We start from the raw sequence: 16,943 nt of genomic DNA on the forward strand, positions 1-16,943 counted from the left end.
CCCATATACCTGGGTTTTGCTTCTGGAAGCTCTTGGCCGCTGGGGTTTCATCTGGAGCAGGCAGAGAGGGCACACCTGCTCCATCAGAGGTGAAATGCACTATCATTATTGGCTGTTCAGACCTTGCCAAATCTCTCTGTTCCTTTATTCAACCTGCCTCAAAGATCTAGTGCAATCTCTGCACTTTCTAGACCCAAATATATAAGATGGGGGAGGAAAGGAAAAGTCAAGGTGGTGAGGGTTGGTCAAGAAGGAGAGACTAATTTTTGCATCACACTCAGCAGTGCCCAGGAATTACTCCTGACTCTCCACTCAGGGATCACTCCTGGCAGAGCTCAGGGGACCATATAAAGTGTTGGGGATTGAACCTGAATCATCTGCATGCAAGACAAGTGCCCTACCTTCTGTACTATCACTACTATGTAGTCCTAGAGTCTACATATCAACTTTTCATAGAATCAAGGAAAATAAATTTGAGCCCAGATAAATATATGTAACCACATTATTTCAGTTTTCTCAATGTGCTTCCCTGGATATGTGTGTGTGTGTGTGTGTGTGTGTGTGTGTGTGTGTGTGTGTGTAATATCTACTTGTAGGTTGGGAAGGTGAGATGTGGAAGTGGTAACAGTGCCAGGCAAATAGTATTTTTTCAATTATTATTATTACTACATAGTAGCTCTAGGAATTGTTCTGAATATATGATATGTGAGAATATTTACTAGTGAAGGGAAAACATGTTAGAATTGGTGCTTCAGGAACATTGATTCCCAGAATGGCAACATTACTCTTTGTTTTTCTGGAACCTTGCTTTTACTTATGCTGGGGTGTGTAAACTGGGCGTGTGTATCTTAATTGTAGGGAGAGGAAAGGGACGGAAGGAGAGAGACAGAAACAAGAATGAAACCCAAGAGCCCGAGAACTATTTCAGTGTCTTAGAGTTCCTGCCTTGTAAGTATATGGACATGAGCCCAACTCCCCCGTGATCCACATGTGTCAGATGTGATGCTGGCTGCTCAGCTGTCTGTGATCCTGGAGCTGCAAATGACTTCCAGCCCCATGGGGACATGTGAGTCTCAGTAAAAGCTCCGCAGCTAAAAATAAAAAATTGTGAGCATCACACCCAGTCTCTGTGTGTGTGCAACACCCAGTCACCACAACAAAACCAAACAGGAAGGGGGAGCAGGGAGATTTGAAAAATTAATAAAAAACAAGAATTACCAAATGAAAAACTCAGGAGACTTTGTGCGTGGTAAAGTGGAATAGAGAGCGCAGAGTGGTGATGGGGAGTGCTGAGCTCACAGGCACCTTCTGCCCACTTCTCACTGAGTCTGACATGTTCCTCCTCTCCTGGGTTAGGGGCTGGGAAGGAGTCACACTGCTCCTCCTCAATTCCTCACAGACCAGTGTTTGTATTTGAGCTTAGCAAAAGTGACATATCGTAGGAGTCGTTCCAGCTGAAGCCAAATAGTTTAGTGGGGAGGGGCCCAAGGCCCAGGGTCAGGAGGGCTGGTGCTGCCTAACAGATGTGCTGTTTTCCTCTCCAAACACACTGCTGCTTAATTGCTCAGGGCCAGGTGCTGGAGGAGACAGAGGCTCAGAGAAAGTCGTAGTGTCTCTGAGGCCATATGATAACATGGGACCAGGTTGAATTCAGCTCCCTTTAGCCTGACCTCAAGAGTTGGTTGCATATGTGTGTGGTTGATTCAAGGTTTGGCTGTAGGATGGGTCCATTTGTATCAGAAAGTTTCTAGATTTCTGAGATTCCTGTTACTATCAATGGTCACTATGCTGCTGTTTGTGTGTGTGTGTGAGTGTGTGTGTGTGTGTGTGTGTATGTGAGTGTGTGTGTGTGTGCAGGGTCTATGCAAAGGATGTTGCAAGACTGGTGAGAATTGAGTCAGAGGTTAGTGGAGAGGGTGAGCAGATGAAATGCTGAGTTAGTGTGCTGTGAGGCCATTTCCCTCAAACCTGAGTCTGGTTCAATTTCTCAATACCTGAGGTGAAGGGGATAATGGATGGTTGGAATGTCAGTAAGTCTCTCAGGTCTGGGGGCCATAATCTGAATCTGACAGAATGTCTGGAACTCTGGTTCCAGCAGCTACTGCACACAGCACTTTCCCTCCCTCCCTGCCCACTCCCTGACCAGCAGGTTCCTGTCAAGCAGAAAGGAAGACAGCATGGCAAAGGGGAAGTGTAAATGGGTATTTATTACAAACGGTACAACTGGGGAATAGACAGACCTGCAGTGTGTTCTTCATCTAGACCCCAATTTGTCAGCAGTCAACCTGAACATCCTATCCTTGGCCCTCAGCTGGGGTCCAGAAATGAGGTCTCACCAAGGAAATCGGGGTTCAGTTCATGAGGAAGATGTGTAGTGAAAGTCACTCAGTCTCAGTGAGAGACACAAGGCTTTTGGAGATGTGTCTCCTGCGGGGACACTGGGGTGTCCCAGGCATGCCGGTGAGAAGACAGTGAGGCTGTAGGTCTCAGGCCCACAGGGCGATGAAGGCCATGAAGGTGAATCCGGCAACCACACAGCCCCATTTGGCCAGAGGACTCTCAGGAGAAGCCAGCTCCCGGGGCAGAATTTCGAGGAAGGTGACATAAAGGAAGGTGCCAGCTGCCACACCCTCTAGGACTGCCTGGGCTAGGCCTCGGCCCCCTTGCGTGTCCCCCTGAGCCACAGCCAGCCCTATCGCTAGGCCCAGGGGCGACATGAGCGCTAATGACACAATGGAGACCACAGCCCACCGGGCCCTGGCCCCTATCTGCACCAGGCGCAGGCCAACACCGAACACCACCAGCCCCTTGTGAGCCAGGACTGCCAGGCAGAGCTGCACCGTCATTGCTACCGTTGGCTGGAGCCCCACGGCCAGTCCTTCAAACACAGAGTGAAAGGAGAGGGAGAGCAGGAGGACCAGGGCCCTCAGGGGACCCCGGGAGGGCGAGGGCGGAGGTCCATGGTTGTGGATTTGCAAGACATGAGCTCCCCCACACTCCTCCTCCTGCAGGGTGGCTCCTCCAGCTGCCCCTGGGCAATACTGCAATGCCAATGACTCCAAAAGGAAGACTAGAAAGAAGCCCAGGCAGATGATGAGCTCTCCATAGGGGTACTCCATCTGGGAACACAAAGAGGGACTGTGACATTTTGGAGATCTTATGAAACACAGTAGGAGACTGACACCCAAACACAATAGAAATGAAGGCCAGGAGGACTGGTCCTTAGGAGGAAGCTGGCCACAGTGAGGGGAATGCAGTTAGGTCAGAGAAGGGACCGCTATGACAATGATAGAAGGAAGTGATCACTCTGGGAGAGATCTGGGTGCCTTAAGGAAGTAAAGTGAGAGGCATGCTACCCTTTCAGTAACAGTATTGCAACCACAGTGCCTAAAGGGAGAAAAGAAAAGTGACTGTCATGTGGCAGATTTGTGGGTGGGTGGGAGGGAAACTGGGGACATTGGTGAAGGGAATTGGACACTGGTGAAGAGATAGGTGCTTGAACATCATAAAACTGAAACTCAGTCACAAACATTTGTAACTTTGTATCTCATGGTGATTCAGTGAAAAATTATGTTAAATAAGTCGGGGGGAAGAGCGCTATGAAGTGTGAAAGAAAGGGACTAGAGGTCTTTGGATGGACCTCCCGTTGGGAGACCAAAGAGTATCAGAAAACATCTGTCAGGACATAAAAATGGAGCTGGACATGCAACAACCCAAGAAGGAGAAGGACTAACAGGGACCCTACTAATCGGGGTAGAAAATGGGAAACCATGGAAAGCAGGTCAAGCATTTGGGAAAGAATAAAAGGTAAAATAAGAGCTTTTTTCTGGGATCTTATAAACCCATAAAATCATTGGGTTGACTTTTCCTTTTCTCTAGTGCTGAGGAGCAAAGGGTTCCTTGAATTCCTCACATCCTCCCCTCAAAGGTGTTGAGAAGGGTCTGTGGCTCGGTTCACCCTCCAGATAGGGCAGGTGGGAGACACTCACCTCTGCAGAATCAGCAGCCTCTGAATTTCCCTCGCTTGCTGTACTGTTCTGGGGGAAAAGCAGAAATCAGATAGGACTTGGTACTTCTCAGCGACCTTTTACTGCATTCTAGCTCCACTGCTTTCCCTAAAGCTCGTGTTGACCTGATTTCATCACCCCACACATACAAGAGCTGTTAACTTCTCTCTTGCTCCACCCATATTCTTGGCTCCATCATTTCTCCCCTTTCTTCTCTTGCTTCAGTCTCTCTTTGCTTCACTGCACCAAAGTTTGGCATTTTCTCCACTTACCTGAATCAGGAACTTCTGGATCTCAGATTCGATTCTCTCCAGGGCTTCGGCGGTCATGTGCATGAACCCTGCTCCCAGGAACACACCAGCAGAAGTGCAGCCCAGGAGGCTGAGCACCCGGCGGTGGCGACCTAAACTCAAGAAGGAGTCACAGTCCAACAGGCAGTGAGGAGAAAGTTGGAGTCAAGAGCACCAGATAGCATCAGCCTCCTAAGAGGGAGGACGGTGAGAGTTTCAGAGCCACGTACCAGGACAGGGACAGCAGAGAATCAGAGCCAGCCATGGGGACCCAGAGGTGGTAGGGCTCTACCTGTGGCCGCATCAATCTTGAACCATTTGAAGTAGATGGGCACGAGGCCACAGACCACAGTGAGCAGCAGCAGGGCAAACATGCAGCCCAGCTTCACTCCAAGAAGAGCTTCCATCTGGGGTGCAGGATAAGCAGGGGCTTCAGAATGGCAAACAGTGCGACAATCCTGGAGTTGGAGTAGGGTGGAGGTGATGAGAGCCGTGTCCCTTCCTGATTTTCAGGAGCCCATTGGGATCTTCTCCGTGTTCTGGGCTGCCTCTGCTTGCGCAGCCTTGCATAGCTGACTGGGGCCCGGCCCCTGCCTGGAGGCCCCTCCCCTGGCTCAAGTCCTCCTGATCCTGGAAACCAGAAACTCCAGCCTCTCTGCCAGGCACAGCTGGTGCTCTGTCTACTCCTCCTCTTCAGTGCCATGAGTAATCCAAGGGCTGTGGGCAGTCTTAGTTCATCCCTGGGACTGGTCTCATCCCAATAGGGCAGCTCTTGGAGCACTCACCAGCCGGTCTGTGTTGGGGACCCTCTGGGCCAGCCTCAGCTAGGATATTTGATCTAAGCCTTCCATACCCTCCCCACTCTCACCCCAATTCTTATAGGTTGCTCTGCTGATACCTGAACCAGCACCCTTTCAGAGGGGATTTGGGGCCACCTGGGAGAAAGGAGGTGGGGCTGAAAGTGTTACTGCCACCACTGTGTAAAAACTGGTATATTGGGGGACTCCCCTTAACTGAAATCTCAGAAAAATAGCTTTGGGCATGGAAACACACAGTCAGGAATTTCAAGTATTACGACATCTCTTAGCTATCACAACTTCTGAAGGTACCAATTCTGATACTTGTTGTGAAAAGGAAATGCGTGTTAAAGACAAAAATGTGCTCCAGCTCAAAACTGCCTGGCCTAGGGGAAAACAGAAGTATACCAGTAACAGAACAATCCAGTTCTGGTATCTGGGTGGGGATGGAGATTTTAGTTCCTCTGCGGGATCTACTTTTGAGTTACATGAATTAAGTGAATTTGGGGGAATTGATGAATCTTGAGAAAGAATGGGGGACCGGCCGGTGGGGGTGGGGAGTAGGTAAAGTGGCTTGAAAGCACTTACCTACTAGGTAGTGGTTTACCTACTAGTAGTTAAGTGGCTTGGAAGCACTTACCTTGTACAGGGGACCTACAAACAACTCTGAACTTGTTGAGCCAGTTCTCAGTGAGCTGGGGGCACTTTCCCACTGTCCCAGATTACCAAGGAAGGATGGGGGAAGGGGTTCAGAATGGCTACCACGTTGATGTGTAGATTACCTGAGTGAAGTAGCTGCTGCAGGCTCAGGAGAAACTTTTGTGTCTAGTTAATTACTACAGAATTGAGATGGGAGACCTTGTCTATAAAACTCATTTCTAGAGATAAATGTCTATGCCCTATCTGTATGACAGGGCGGTCATCCAATTACTAGAGTCCTTCTCATTGTTCTGTGAATTTCCTGTTATCCCTTTGAAGCTCCAAGTCCTGCTCATTCCTGGGTTACCGTTGAACTGCTGGTGTATGGGAGTTCCTTGTAAATTTAGTTTTTCTTCTGCTAGCTTATGTTGCTTTAGTTAGGCCATTTGAAACAACCTTGAAAGATAGAGGAAGTTTTCCCCTTTCTACACTTCCTGGATGTCCTGGTCTTTGGTAGTAGTATTCTCACAGTATTGCTTAAGACTTCTGGGAGATGCAGAAGAACATAGAGAAATAGTTGAGTGGCTTTGTGCCTCAACAAGTGTGTGGTTCAAGAACTCAACTCTGGGCTGTAGTGATAGCAAAGCGGATAGGGCGTTTGCCTTGCATGCGGTCAACCCGGGTTCGATTCCCAGCATCCCATATGGTCCCCTGAGCACCGCCAGGAGTAATTCCTGAGTGCATGAGCCAGGAATAACCTCTGTGCAATGCCGGGTGTGACCCAAAAAGAAAAAAAAAAAACTCTGCAGTGCCCCTCCTGCATCAGACACAGTCTTCGCTTCTTGTCACAACTAGACATGGGAGCACCATGGCCATGAAGTGTGACTCTGGTGAGATTGTGTACACAACTGACAACTGAAGGAATGCACACCTAGTGAGCACACAGGGCTGTATGTGTAAACACCAAAACCTGATTTATAATTCCTGGTAAACACTAAAGCTACGAATGTGTGAGCATCATAACCACAAGTATATGAAACGCTTGGTCACTGCAATAACCAAGAAGGAGGAGGGAATATACAAATAGAGTCACTGTCGCTGTCCTCCCATTGTTCATCGATTTGCTCGAGCAGGCCCAGTAACATTGTGAGACTTGTTACTGTATTTGGCATATCGAATACATCACAGGGTGCTTGCCAGGCTTTGCCATACAAATAGAGTATATATATATAAGGTAAAGGCCCTCCCGTTGATCGTCGATTTGCTCGAGCGGGCCCAGTAACGTCTCCATTGAAGACTTTGTTGTTACTGTGTCTGGCATATCGAATACTCTCGGTAGCTTGCCGGGCTCTCTGAGAGGGGTGGAGGAATCGAACTCGGGTCGGCCATGTTGGCCGCTTGTAAGGCGAATGCCCTACCCGCTGTGCTATCGCTCCAGCCCATATATATATATATATATATATATATATATATATATATATATACACACACATATATATGCCTATCTATGTATCTATGAATATATATGAATGATTTGTATGGGAAGATCACACTGAAAATCCAAGGATTCTCTTTATTAAAGGATATACCATGGGGTCAAAGTAACAGTACAGCAGGCAGGGCATTTGCCTTGCACGTGGCTCACCTGGGTTTGGTCCCCAACATTCCATATTGTTAGCGTCCTTGATCCAAGGAACAAGACAGTCAAAAATGCGAGCAAAGAAGTTCTTTGTTTGCGCCAAGCACATGTACTGTTCAACCATGGTCCCCTGCACAGAGGGCAACCTCGTCTCCCTGCAAGCATCCCCTTTTATCCCTTTACTTGGGTTTGGACCTTTCTGCTTTGTATTGGCTCCCTCCCAGGACCCTTGATTGGCTTATCCCTCCCTTGCTGCCCTCACCTGCTAGCGTGGCTTACCCAATCTGACTTCCTTTCCCCTTTTTAGGCTATAGTCTGCTACTTTTCCTTTTATGGTCCTGCACCTTTACTTATTCTTCTGCTTTCCCAGAACTTATGCTAGTGATTATGTTAGCTGGGTTAAAGATAAACTTGGATATCCTGTCCAATATGCCTGCTTAGCATTAAATCATTACCATATGGAACTATGGCTAATATGGAGTACCTAATGTTAGTTTTTGCAGCCTTTCAATATAGTCCCCCCCAAGCACTGCCAGGAGTAATTCCTGAGTGCAGAGCCAGGAGAAACCCTTGAGCATTGCCAGGTGTGACTTAAACAACAACAACAAAAAAAAAAAAAGGAAAGAAAAAAGAAAAAGGATATACCTTGGCAACACTCACCTCTACATCTTTTAAGAATCACAAGATCCAAGGGGCTGAGGAGATGGCTCAAAGGGCCAGAGTGAATGCTTTGCATGTGGGACCCTTAGGTTTGATCACTGGCACTGCAGGGCCTCCCATATGCTGGGAAAACTCCTGACAACCCGGAGTACTTCTGTTTTGACAAAACCCATCATCAAACAAAAAGAATCACAAGACTCATTTCCAATATTTGAAAAATTATTTATTATGATTAAAACCTCCAACAAATAAGGTATACAGAGACATCAGCGCTCTCCATCCTGGATACCAGGTAGCTTCAGTCTTGGCAGGCTTGACACAGGGAAATACTTGTTCTCCATTCTTGTCAGCTTCCAGAGGTATCTTGAGTGGAGGAAGGTGTGATCACAGGTAACAAGTCACCCCAGGAGCTGACGCGAGCGCAGCGGTACAAATCCCTGGGGAAAGGAGAGGTCAGTGACTTAAAACAACCAAAAAAAAAAAAAAGCTGTCTGTTCTTGCCACCTCACACTGATTACAGCCACTCCCTCTGTACCTGCCATGCTTGCGGGCAGTGATCACAGCATGCTGCCCCTGCCCGTCTGGACAGCACAGGTGACAGTGCACATGACGTGGCCGTTTCAGGACAGGCTGAGTGATCCGGGGCCAGCGATGAGCCTTCTCTGGTGATCCTCGGGCCAGGATGACCATTGAGAACTTTTCTTCCTTTGGCTTCTTGTTCTAAGATTAAGATATGAGACATTGGGGGTGAAGGGAATGTAGAGCAGGTAAGGAGCTTGCCTTGCATGCTGCCAACCCAAGTCTGATCCTTGGCACCCCCATATGGCCCCCTGCAACTGTCAGGAATAATTCTTGAGTGCAGAGCCGGAAGAAACCTGAGTGCTGCTGGGTATGGGTCAAAAACAAAGGAGAGGGAGAGGGAGAAGAAGAAGGAGAGGGAGGGGGAGAGGGAGAGGGAGGGAGTGAAGGGGGAGGAAGAGGGGGAGGGGGAGGGGGAGAGTCAGTCAGGAAACAGTCAGGAAAAAGATATGGGACTCCTGCTCCAGAAGTCCTGTTCAAATTCAAAGCCATGTTCCCTTAGGCTCTAAAGCCACTCTGAAGTCCCCATCGCCTCCCAGGTCTGACTTTGTTCCTCCTGCTTTCCCAGTTTGTTTTCTCTCTGCTGCAGTATTTCCAGGGTACATACCCAGCTGAAGGGGATGGGATGATAAGCCTGGGCAAAGCTACAGGCCAGGGGCTTAGAGGCTGTCAATTGGGGACAAGGAAGTTCATGAGGACACTGTGAACAAAGAAAAGACAGGAGGTAAGACAAGCCACAATACCTTGTAAAACTGAAAAAGTAGAGTGAGAGTTCAGTGGCTGAGGGAACAAGACAGTGTAAGGGGCAGGGCACCATCGACGTTGTGAAGAGCTCCTGGGAATGGAGGGGCTTAGATTTACCCTCTCGCCCTCTTGTTCTTATCTCTGTGTGTTGGGATAGGTAGAAGTACTACTCACTGGGGCAAAGACAAATCCAGGACGTGGGTCTAAAAGACACTTTTCTTTTCCCTGAAATTAAAAATAAAAATAAAATAAAAGCTGGGTCTGAGAGGGTCTATTCTCATAACTTAATCTCTGCACTCTGTAAATTGAGATCTTCTTTAACATTCAATTCTGACAATCATTAACTATGTCCTTTGAGTTAAGCTGGCTGCATCTCTAATGCTCCAAACAAAGAACTTTCTCTTTGCAGCAGGAGAAAAGCTGGAACTTGGCACATAGTATGGTGCTCTCTTTGCCAGCAACCTCAACTCTCAGTCAAATCTCACTCCGGGAGAATTAAATTCATGATTTCATGCTACTCTTACTATCCCAAAGAGATCAAGTTCTTGGTTCAGCAATGCTTTTGTTCAGGTGTTGACAACTCTTTATTATTTTTTTTCCCCCAAAAAGAAAAGGCAAAAATTCTGCTGCTGACCAGAACTGTGAACTTGTGTTAATTGTGTGTCTGTGAAAGCTGCCAAAGACACACAATATCCATGGTGTAAACAGAAACACGTCACAGAATGAGCTGGATCCATAGGCCCCATTTTGCTGACCATTGCCCTAGAGCCTAATGACTTTACGTGCCAGTATTTGAGAGTCAGCCTCATCGCTGTACACCAGTCTCTTCAGTTTTCATCAGAGGACAGTAATTGGTGGGATATGGAGGGGTGGAGGTTAGAAAAGAAACTTACCTTAAGCACCAGGTCCCTGGCATCCATGAGCAGGCGGTGCCCAGCTTTTGTTCCATTCTCCAGCAAGATCTATTTGGAGAAAGGAAATGAAGTAGAAGACTTGACTGACAGAGGTCACACTCAGCAGCTCTGTGAGAGCACTCCCTGAGAGAGCACTGTGAGGGTACTCCCAGATAGAGTACTTCTGAGGGTACTCCCAACAGAGCACTGTGTCAGCACTCCTGGATATAGCCCTCCATGAGAGCACTCCTGAATAGAGCACTCTGTGAGAGCACCCTGGGCAGAGAACTTTTGAGAGAACTCATAGAGAGAACTCTGTGAGTGTACTCCCAGAAGAGCACTCTATGAGAGCACTCCCAGACAGAGTGGGCATTCAAAGAAAATGAGCATTTTTCACAAGATGAGGATGAGGCTTTAATGAAAGAGAGCCAGGAAATCTATACAGGAGAAAAGTGGTCAAGAATGAAGGCAAGCTCCATCGGACAGAAGGAAGTGCACGAAACCCCTGAAGCTCCTTTAATATTTCTACAGAGAGAAGCTGCAACTCACCAGAAAACGATTTGTCTTGCGCCACAAGGTTTGGACAATCTCAGTGCGGTGAGCCCTGCTGGGCAGTTCACTTAGGGAGAAGGCTGATACCACCACATCGAATTGTACCTGAGGACCATAACAAGAAACACAACATAGCGGACACTTCCAGGGAACAGGTTCCATCCGCTAGATTTCTTCTGCTTTCTTTACGTTCTACCTGGCGGCTCTACTTTCCATCTGCCACAATCTCAATCTGCATACACTTGCCTTGGGTGATACAGGCAGAAACTGTCTGAAAAAGACGCCTGGAACACAGGGTTCCCCAGATTCTGAACCACCTGTGGAGGAAAGTAGAGACACAACCAGAATAAGCATACAGGTATAAACTGAAGTGACAGCCTGATGACACAGCCCTGAGAGTAAGGAAAAACATACAGTGGCCAAAGTAAGTTGCAATAGATAAGCAAATACTAAAAACAGCAAGGAGATGGGGCTGCAGATAGTACAGTGGCTAAGATGTTTGCCTTGCATGTAGCTGGCCTGGTTTGACCCCCAGTATCCCATATGGTCCCCTAAGCACTGCCAGGAGAGATCCTTGAGCACAGAGTCAGGAGTAAGCCCTGAGCACCAGAGGGTTTGGCCCAAAAACAAACAAAACAATGACAAAAAGAGAGAGCAAGAAAATGTTGGGGTTCTTGACCTGGTAATCTATGTTTTGTTTGTTTTGGTGCCATACCTGGCAGTGCTCAGAGCTTATTCCTGGCTCTGTGCTGAGGAAATTACTCCTGGTGGGGGGTTGCTCAAGGGACCATATGGGATACCTAAGCTCTCCAGCCCCATGACCTGTTATTCTTACCCAACTTATCCACAGTCCAACAAAGGTTCTGCATGGCTATGCCACTGATCGACGATTCACCTTTAACTTTTAGTACTATCTTCTAATCCCAATAAAACATCATTTCCAGTACTCCTTTGCTTTTTTAACCCTGCTGATTTTGGTAAAGGCCTTTGTTATACCTTGTTCTCACCTTTGAGTAGCTTTTCTGCCAGATCCAACATGGCAGCTGAGCTGTCCACACACACATATTCTCGAAGACTCTGACCCCAAGTGCTATGAGCCGCCCTGGCAAAAGAGAAACCAGCAGTTCTTATACCAAAGAGTCACTCCTACAAGGAATCTTAGACCCCCGCAACCTCACCCCTGAAGAGTTTATGTTAAAATAGGTGAACAAACTAACGATGTTATTTCATTTCATTTAAAGCTCCTTAAAAAAAAAGACAGTTGGGATAGAGATAGTAGAGCAGGTAACGTGTTTGCCTTCCTTGTGGCCAAGGAGAGTACAATCCTTGGCACCACATATAGTCCCCTGAGCACTGTTAAGTGATCCATGAGCACAGAGCCAGGAGAAAGCCCTGCACACCGCCAGGTATGGCTCCTCCCAAAAAGGCCAAAATCAAAACCAGCAAAACAATTTGCAGTCAGAAAAACTCCCTGAGATGTGAAACATATATCCTAGACTAATGATTTTTATAGTTTATCTTTTGAAAAATGCATCTTTTTCATGTAACACTTAAGGTCTTCATATACTTTCTTATGCCCTGCATCCTTGGAGAGAAGAAACATTCCAGTTCCTAAGTTTCCTCATCCCTCTTATTGCTCCCAAATTAGTGCAATAGAAGCATGACTGTGTACAGCTAGAAGTGAGAGAAACAGGATAGAGGATACTCACCAGGTGACAGAACCGGTGCCTGAACCAAAGTCCATTAAGGTTTGTGGTTGGAACTCTGGAATCCGAGTCTGGATCTGAAGAAACATGCAATACCTCACAGTCGGTTAAGTAGACACTTACTTAGGATCTTGGTAAATATGAATTTGGAAACCACTACAGAAATGTGAACATCTTTTAAGAGTCAACATCAGTATTTTATAGAATAAGATGCTCCTTAAATATTGATTCTTAACCTTTCTTGAACTATAAAATCCTTTTAGAAGATAGAGACACTATTTTCTTTTTCTATTGTTTGGGGACCATAGTTGGCAGTGCTCAGGGCTCACTCCTGCCTCTGTGCTCAGTGATCACTCCTGGCAGGGCTCAGGAGACTGTATATGATACCAGGAATAAAACCTGGGTTGGCTCCATCACCAGGCAAGTGCCCTACCTGCTGTATTATCTATCTCTCTGGTCTAAAGAGACTCTTTGAAAAAATGTAGGTTGGGGAGATGGCTCAAAGAGCTTGAGGACACACTTTGCTTGCTGGACCTCTGGACTTCATCCCTGGCCCTGCATGATTCCTGGAACACTGTTGGGAAGCACACCTCAAGCACAGAGCCAGTAGTAGCCTATTAGCATTGCTGGCTGTGGCCCTAACAAAAACAACCAGATGCAGGGGTTGGGAATATAGCGCAAGGGGGTGAGCTATATTAAAATCCTGGGTTGAATCTCTGCAATCCCTGGCCTGTCAAGCACCACCAGGTGGTTCTCTGGGAAGGTCCAAAACATGAAACAAGTACACACAATGTCTTCAGAATCCTACCCCAGAAAACTACTTGATGAATAAGAGAACTGATGGTAAAAGGGATCTGGTTATAAGCAGAGGGGCTCTCACCTCATGGAATGCCCTCATGATTGCGGCAAAGCCACCATCCATTCTTGCTGCCATATACACCAGGCTCAGTCCTTCATTGTAGCTGCAAGAGCACAGTCACAATCAAAAGGAAGTAATCTTCCTCTCATAGCTTCATTCTAAAATTGCTAGGAAATGCAACCTTTGGAATGGGCTCAGTGCTTTTGTCTTGGACTCAGATACGAAACTGGGCAGTTGTATTTTTCCTACTAGACTATCCTTTGAGGCCCTCTTACCTCAGTTCTTGCCAGTGATAGGTAGTTTTACGCAGAGCACTTAGCACTGCTCCACGGAGTTTCTCCTCGGTCAGAGATGAGTCTGGGTGAGAACAAGGACTGGAAGTGAGGACCTAGGAAGAACAGGGCCCAGATCCAATATCTGAATACACTGTCTACTTTTTCCTCTCCAGCTGCCAGGTGAAAAAATTCTCAAAGCTAAAGAGAGAAGCTAAACCATGAGAAAAACTCAGATCAGACTAACAAAAAATGACAATCATCACCAGCAGCAGCACCAACGTCTGTCAGTGGTGTTTTGCTTCTAACAGGAATTTATTCAACTTAACTGATCTATCCCTCAGGAATAGGGTTCCATATTCAAAAGCATAGTAAAGATTCTCTGTTAAAAGGAAATAAGGACTTGCTCTTCAAGCCCATGTTCTTCCCTGAGCATGTGTCACGCTTCCATTTCTTTGCTTTTCTTTTTCCACTTGGGAGAAGCCTGTGTTCTCTCTCGAACATGAAACTCTCCCTCTCTCTTCCCTCATATCCTTCTAAATAAGTTTCATTTTAAAAAAAATACCTTAAAGGCAGCTCAGATAGAGAAGGGAGCACCAAATAAAGGGCGTTGGGAAGATCCGCCCAGGATGGGAGATGCATGCTGAAAGTAGACTATAGACCGAACCTAACTGCCACTCAATTTCTCTTTTGCAAACCACAGCACCCAAAAGGAGAGAGAGAACAAAAGGGAATGCCCTGCCACAGAGGCAGGGTGGGATGGGGGGATAGGGGGTGGGAGCGATACTGGGATTAGTGGTGGTGAAGAATGGGCACTGGTGGAGGGATGGGTACTCAATCATTGTATAACTGAAACCCAAGCACAAAAATTTGTAAGTCTACAACTGTACCTAATAAAAATTTAAAAAATTTTCACTAATAAAAATTTAAAAAAATACCTTGCTTCATTAAATAAATAAAAGGGAAATGTAGCAATGACAAAAAGAGAATCAGGATCCTACTCTTGCCATTTACTACTGCGACATTCCCAATGCTCCTACAGAGCAGTTTCTAAACTCTCATGACTGTGTTCAGTGCAGTACAACTTTATTATTGAATATCTACTATAAACCAAGTACGGTGGGAAAGAGCAGGGAGGACAAGGTGCATAAAAGCTAGGTTTGCATAATGAAGTGCTTCACGTTTTTGAAAATAAGTTGGTGAATTATACTTAATTCTCCTGTCCCCTAACAGTATTTCCCTACTGTATAGGGAGTCATACAAAAACTTTTACTTCAATTAAAAACCTGGTTGGTTCTAACCCAAAAGGCTTGAAAAGAAAAAAACAAAAAAGAACCCAAACCAAAGATCTAGATTTTTGTTTGTTTGGGAGATATGCTCAGGGCTTACTCTTGATTCTGTGCCTCGACAAGACTCTGCAGCACCCCTGATCTCCCTCAAAGATAATCTCTGGGAAAAAAAAATCCATCTTTTCTTAATATAGCCACAGTCATTGTTGCTCAAGCCACAAAGCAAAGAAGCTGAAACGCGTCTTTTAGACCATACAAAGGAATTCTTGTACTCCATTTCCCAGGGATATCTCGATTTTTGTCTTTTCTTTTCTGAAACTCTACCTGCATTTTCCAGGATTTTCTTTTCAAGATCTACCGCCCGTTGTTGCAACTCCTCTGACTCGACAGGTAAATGCCGGCTCCAGAGATAATTGGTCAGGGCTTGTACCTGCTTCTCCACGTTCGGTATCGGGTCCTCTGGGGACCAAAGAGGAAGACGTGCATTGCACGACTGGGGTGCAGACCCAGTCCCCCGCTTCTTCCAGGGTCGGCCTTTCCCCCCGTTACTCACTGAGCAGCAGTATCTGCGCGGCATGCATCAGTGACTGCGGCAGCTGCACGCGCGGCAGCTGCAGGATGCCAGGGTGTCGGCGATGGGGCTTGTTCCCCAGAAAGTCAGATTTGTTATCCACCTGCGAGACCCCGGGCACGAGGGCAGAGCGCGCCTGTGAGCGGGAAAGAAGGGCCGATCAAGCGACAGAAAGGACTCGGGACGAAGGGAATAGCTTCCCCGCTCCGGAGTCTCTCCGGCCAGGTTGGGGAGAGGCCACTCACTCGGGCCTGGAGGGCTCCTCCGGAGGCGCGGCGCCATCTCTCCGCTGACAGCAGATGCCTCAGCGCCTTGGCGGTCTCCATGACTCCGGAGGCGAACCGGAAGCGGAAATTCAGAGGACGTCGAGAACTGTCGCGGGGCGACCAATCATTTTCGCGGAAAGGTCGCCGTGGGCGGCCTCGAAGAGCGAGTGGTTACCAGTGGCCAATAAAAACCCTTAAGTAAATAAACTGGGAAACTGGACGTGGGCGGGACCGGGACGGATGTTCCGACGTAACCGGTCGGGTGTGAGGTGGCCTAGGCTGCGTTGGGGCTTGTCTCTGTGCGTAGGAATGTAGGGGGCGGCTATGAGTGGGAGGCACTTAGTCCTCAAGTCTGTACAAACCAGGGAAGACAATTTCTGGATATCTTCACTGCCTGTGTTCTTTGCTGTTGTCTCTCCAGAGCTCTGAAGACTTTTTATTTATTGATTTTAAAACCCGTGTGAAGGGGCCGGAGCGATAGCACAGCGGGTCGGGCGTTTGCCTTGCACGTGGCCAACCCGGGTTTGATTCCCAGCATCTCATATGGTCCCCTGAGCACAGCCAGGGGTAATTCCTGAGTGCAGAGCCAGGAGTAATAACCACAGTTATTAGTATAACATCGTCAGGTGTGGCCCAAAAAGAAAAAAAAAACAGTGTGAAAATTCTGCAAAGGAAAGGTGATAATGAGGAAAACTGAATTTAGGCGAGTGATGATGATAGAAATGAATAGATGGAAGCAAAAGAAAAATTTTATTTTACATCCTAATTTCTCTCCACCGTTAACCGGTCTTTTTAGGTAAAGAGCTAACACAACATGTGCCAGGTACAGTTGTAAACTCATTTAGAAATCATTATCTCATTTAGTTCTTAAAGCCTACAAGGTAGAGTGTTGTAAACTCGATATGCGGCCAAGGAAAGTACATTTAGGTACTTTCCTCAGTGCTTAAATCAATCATGCCCCAAATCAGGAAGCTTGTGAGGTGACAACTGGAATTAGACGCAGGCAGTCCAAATGAACTTCACCTTTAAACATAACATGCAGTGGGTACTGTTACTTAGGATACAAATTCCAAGACAGTAAGCTAAGAGTGGTAAGCTAAATATTCTGGAATGTTCGATGAACATGCAGCTTTAGGAGATAGCCCAAATGCAGCGCCGGAGCACGTGCTCTGCGTGAAAG

General features: G+C 47.0%; 2 protein-coding genes across 4 annotated transcripts; both read right to left on the reverse strand.

Moving 5' to 3' along the window:
* Positions 1-2,486: 2,486 nt before the first annotated feature.
* On the reverse strand, positions 2,487-5,116 carry SLC39A2 (solute carrier family 39 member 2). Of its 2 annotated transcripts, none has more exons than XM_056134211.1 (4): positions 4,590-5,116; positions 4,280-4,410; positions 3,990-4,037; positions 2,487-3,119 (listed from the first exon to the last, which is right to left on the reverse strand). In XM_056134211.1, exons 1-4 carry the CDS (start codon positions 4,702-4,704, stop codon positions 2,487-2,489), a joined length of 927 nt encoding a protein of 308 aa, XP_055990186.1. In that variant the 5' UTR covers positions 4,705-5,116. The 2 variants fall into 2 exon arrangements, with proteins under 2 accessions (XP_055990186.1, XP_055990185.1); XM_056134210.1 differs by having other exon boundaries at positions 4,528-5,116.
* A 2,946-nt stretch (positions 5,117-8,062) lies between these two features.
* METTL17 (methyltransferase like 17) lies at positions 8,063-15,835 on the reverse strand. 2 transcript variants are annotated; one of them, XM_056133790.1, is made up of 14 exons: positions 15,743-15,835; positions 15,480-15,633; positions 15,251-15,385; positions 13,641-13,722; positions 13,387-13,468; positions 12,510-12,583; positions 11,808-11,902; positions 11,047-11,117; positions 10,798-10,905; positions 10,249-10,317; positions 9,530-9,580; positions 9,219-9,311; positions 8,568-8,752; positions 8,067-8,469 (listed from the first exon to the last, which is right to left on the reverse strand). In XM_056133790.1, the coding sequence occupies exons 1-14, from the start codon at positions 15,821-15,823 to the stop codon at positions 8,379-8,381; spliced, it is 1,371 nt and encodes a 456-aa protein (XP_055989765.1). In that variant the 5' UTR covers positions 15,824-15,835; the 3' UTR covers positions 8,067-8,378. The 2 variants fall into 2 exon arrangements, with proteins under 2 accessions (XP_055989766.1, XP_055989765.1); XM_056133791.1 differs by having other exon boundaries at positions 8,063-8,469; positions 15,476-15,817.
* Positions 15,836-16,943: the final 1,108 nt, after the last annotated feature.

This window comes from Sorex fumeus, unplaced genomic scaffold (assembly GCF_029834395.1).
Source record: "Sorex fumeus unplaced genomic scaffold, SorFum_2.1 ptg000098l, whole genome shotgun sequence".
NCBI classification, from domain to species: Eukaryota; Metazoa; Chordata; class Mammalia; order Eulipotyphla; family Soricidae; genus Sorex; species Sorex fumeus.

Coding starts and splice junctions, on each gene's coding strand:
- METTL17 (XM_056133790.1), bottom strand. CDS start 15,823: ATGGAGACCGCCAAGGCGCTGAGGCATCTGCTGTCAGCGGAGAGATGG. Junction 13,723..15,250: donor GAAAATCCTGGAAAATGCAG/GTAGAGTTTCAG, acceptor GTTCTCACCCAG/ACTCATCTCTGACCGAGGAG. Junction 8,470..8,567: donor ACTGCCCGCAAGCATGGCAG/GTACAGAGGGAG, acceptor TCCTTTCCCCAG/GGATTTGTACCGCTGCGCTC.
- SLC39A2 (XM_056134211.1), bottom strand. CDS start 4,704: ATGGAAGCTCTTCTTGGAGTGAAGCTGGGCTGCATGTTTGCCCTGCTG. Junction 4,411..4,589: donor CAAGATTGATGCGGCCACAG/GTAGAGCCCTAC, acceptor TCTTGAGTTTAG/GTCGCCACCGCCGGGTGCTC. Junction 3,120..3,989: donor AGGCTGCTGATTCTGCAGAG/GTGAGTGTCTCC, acceptor TTGTGTTCCCAG/ATGGAGTACCCCTATGGAGA.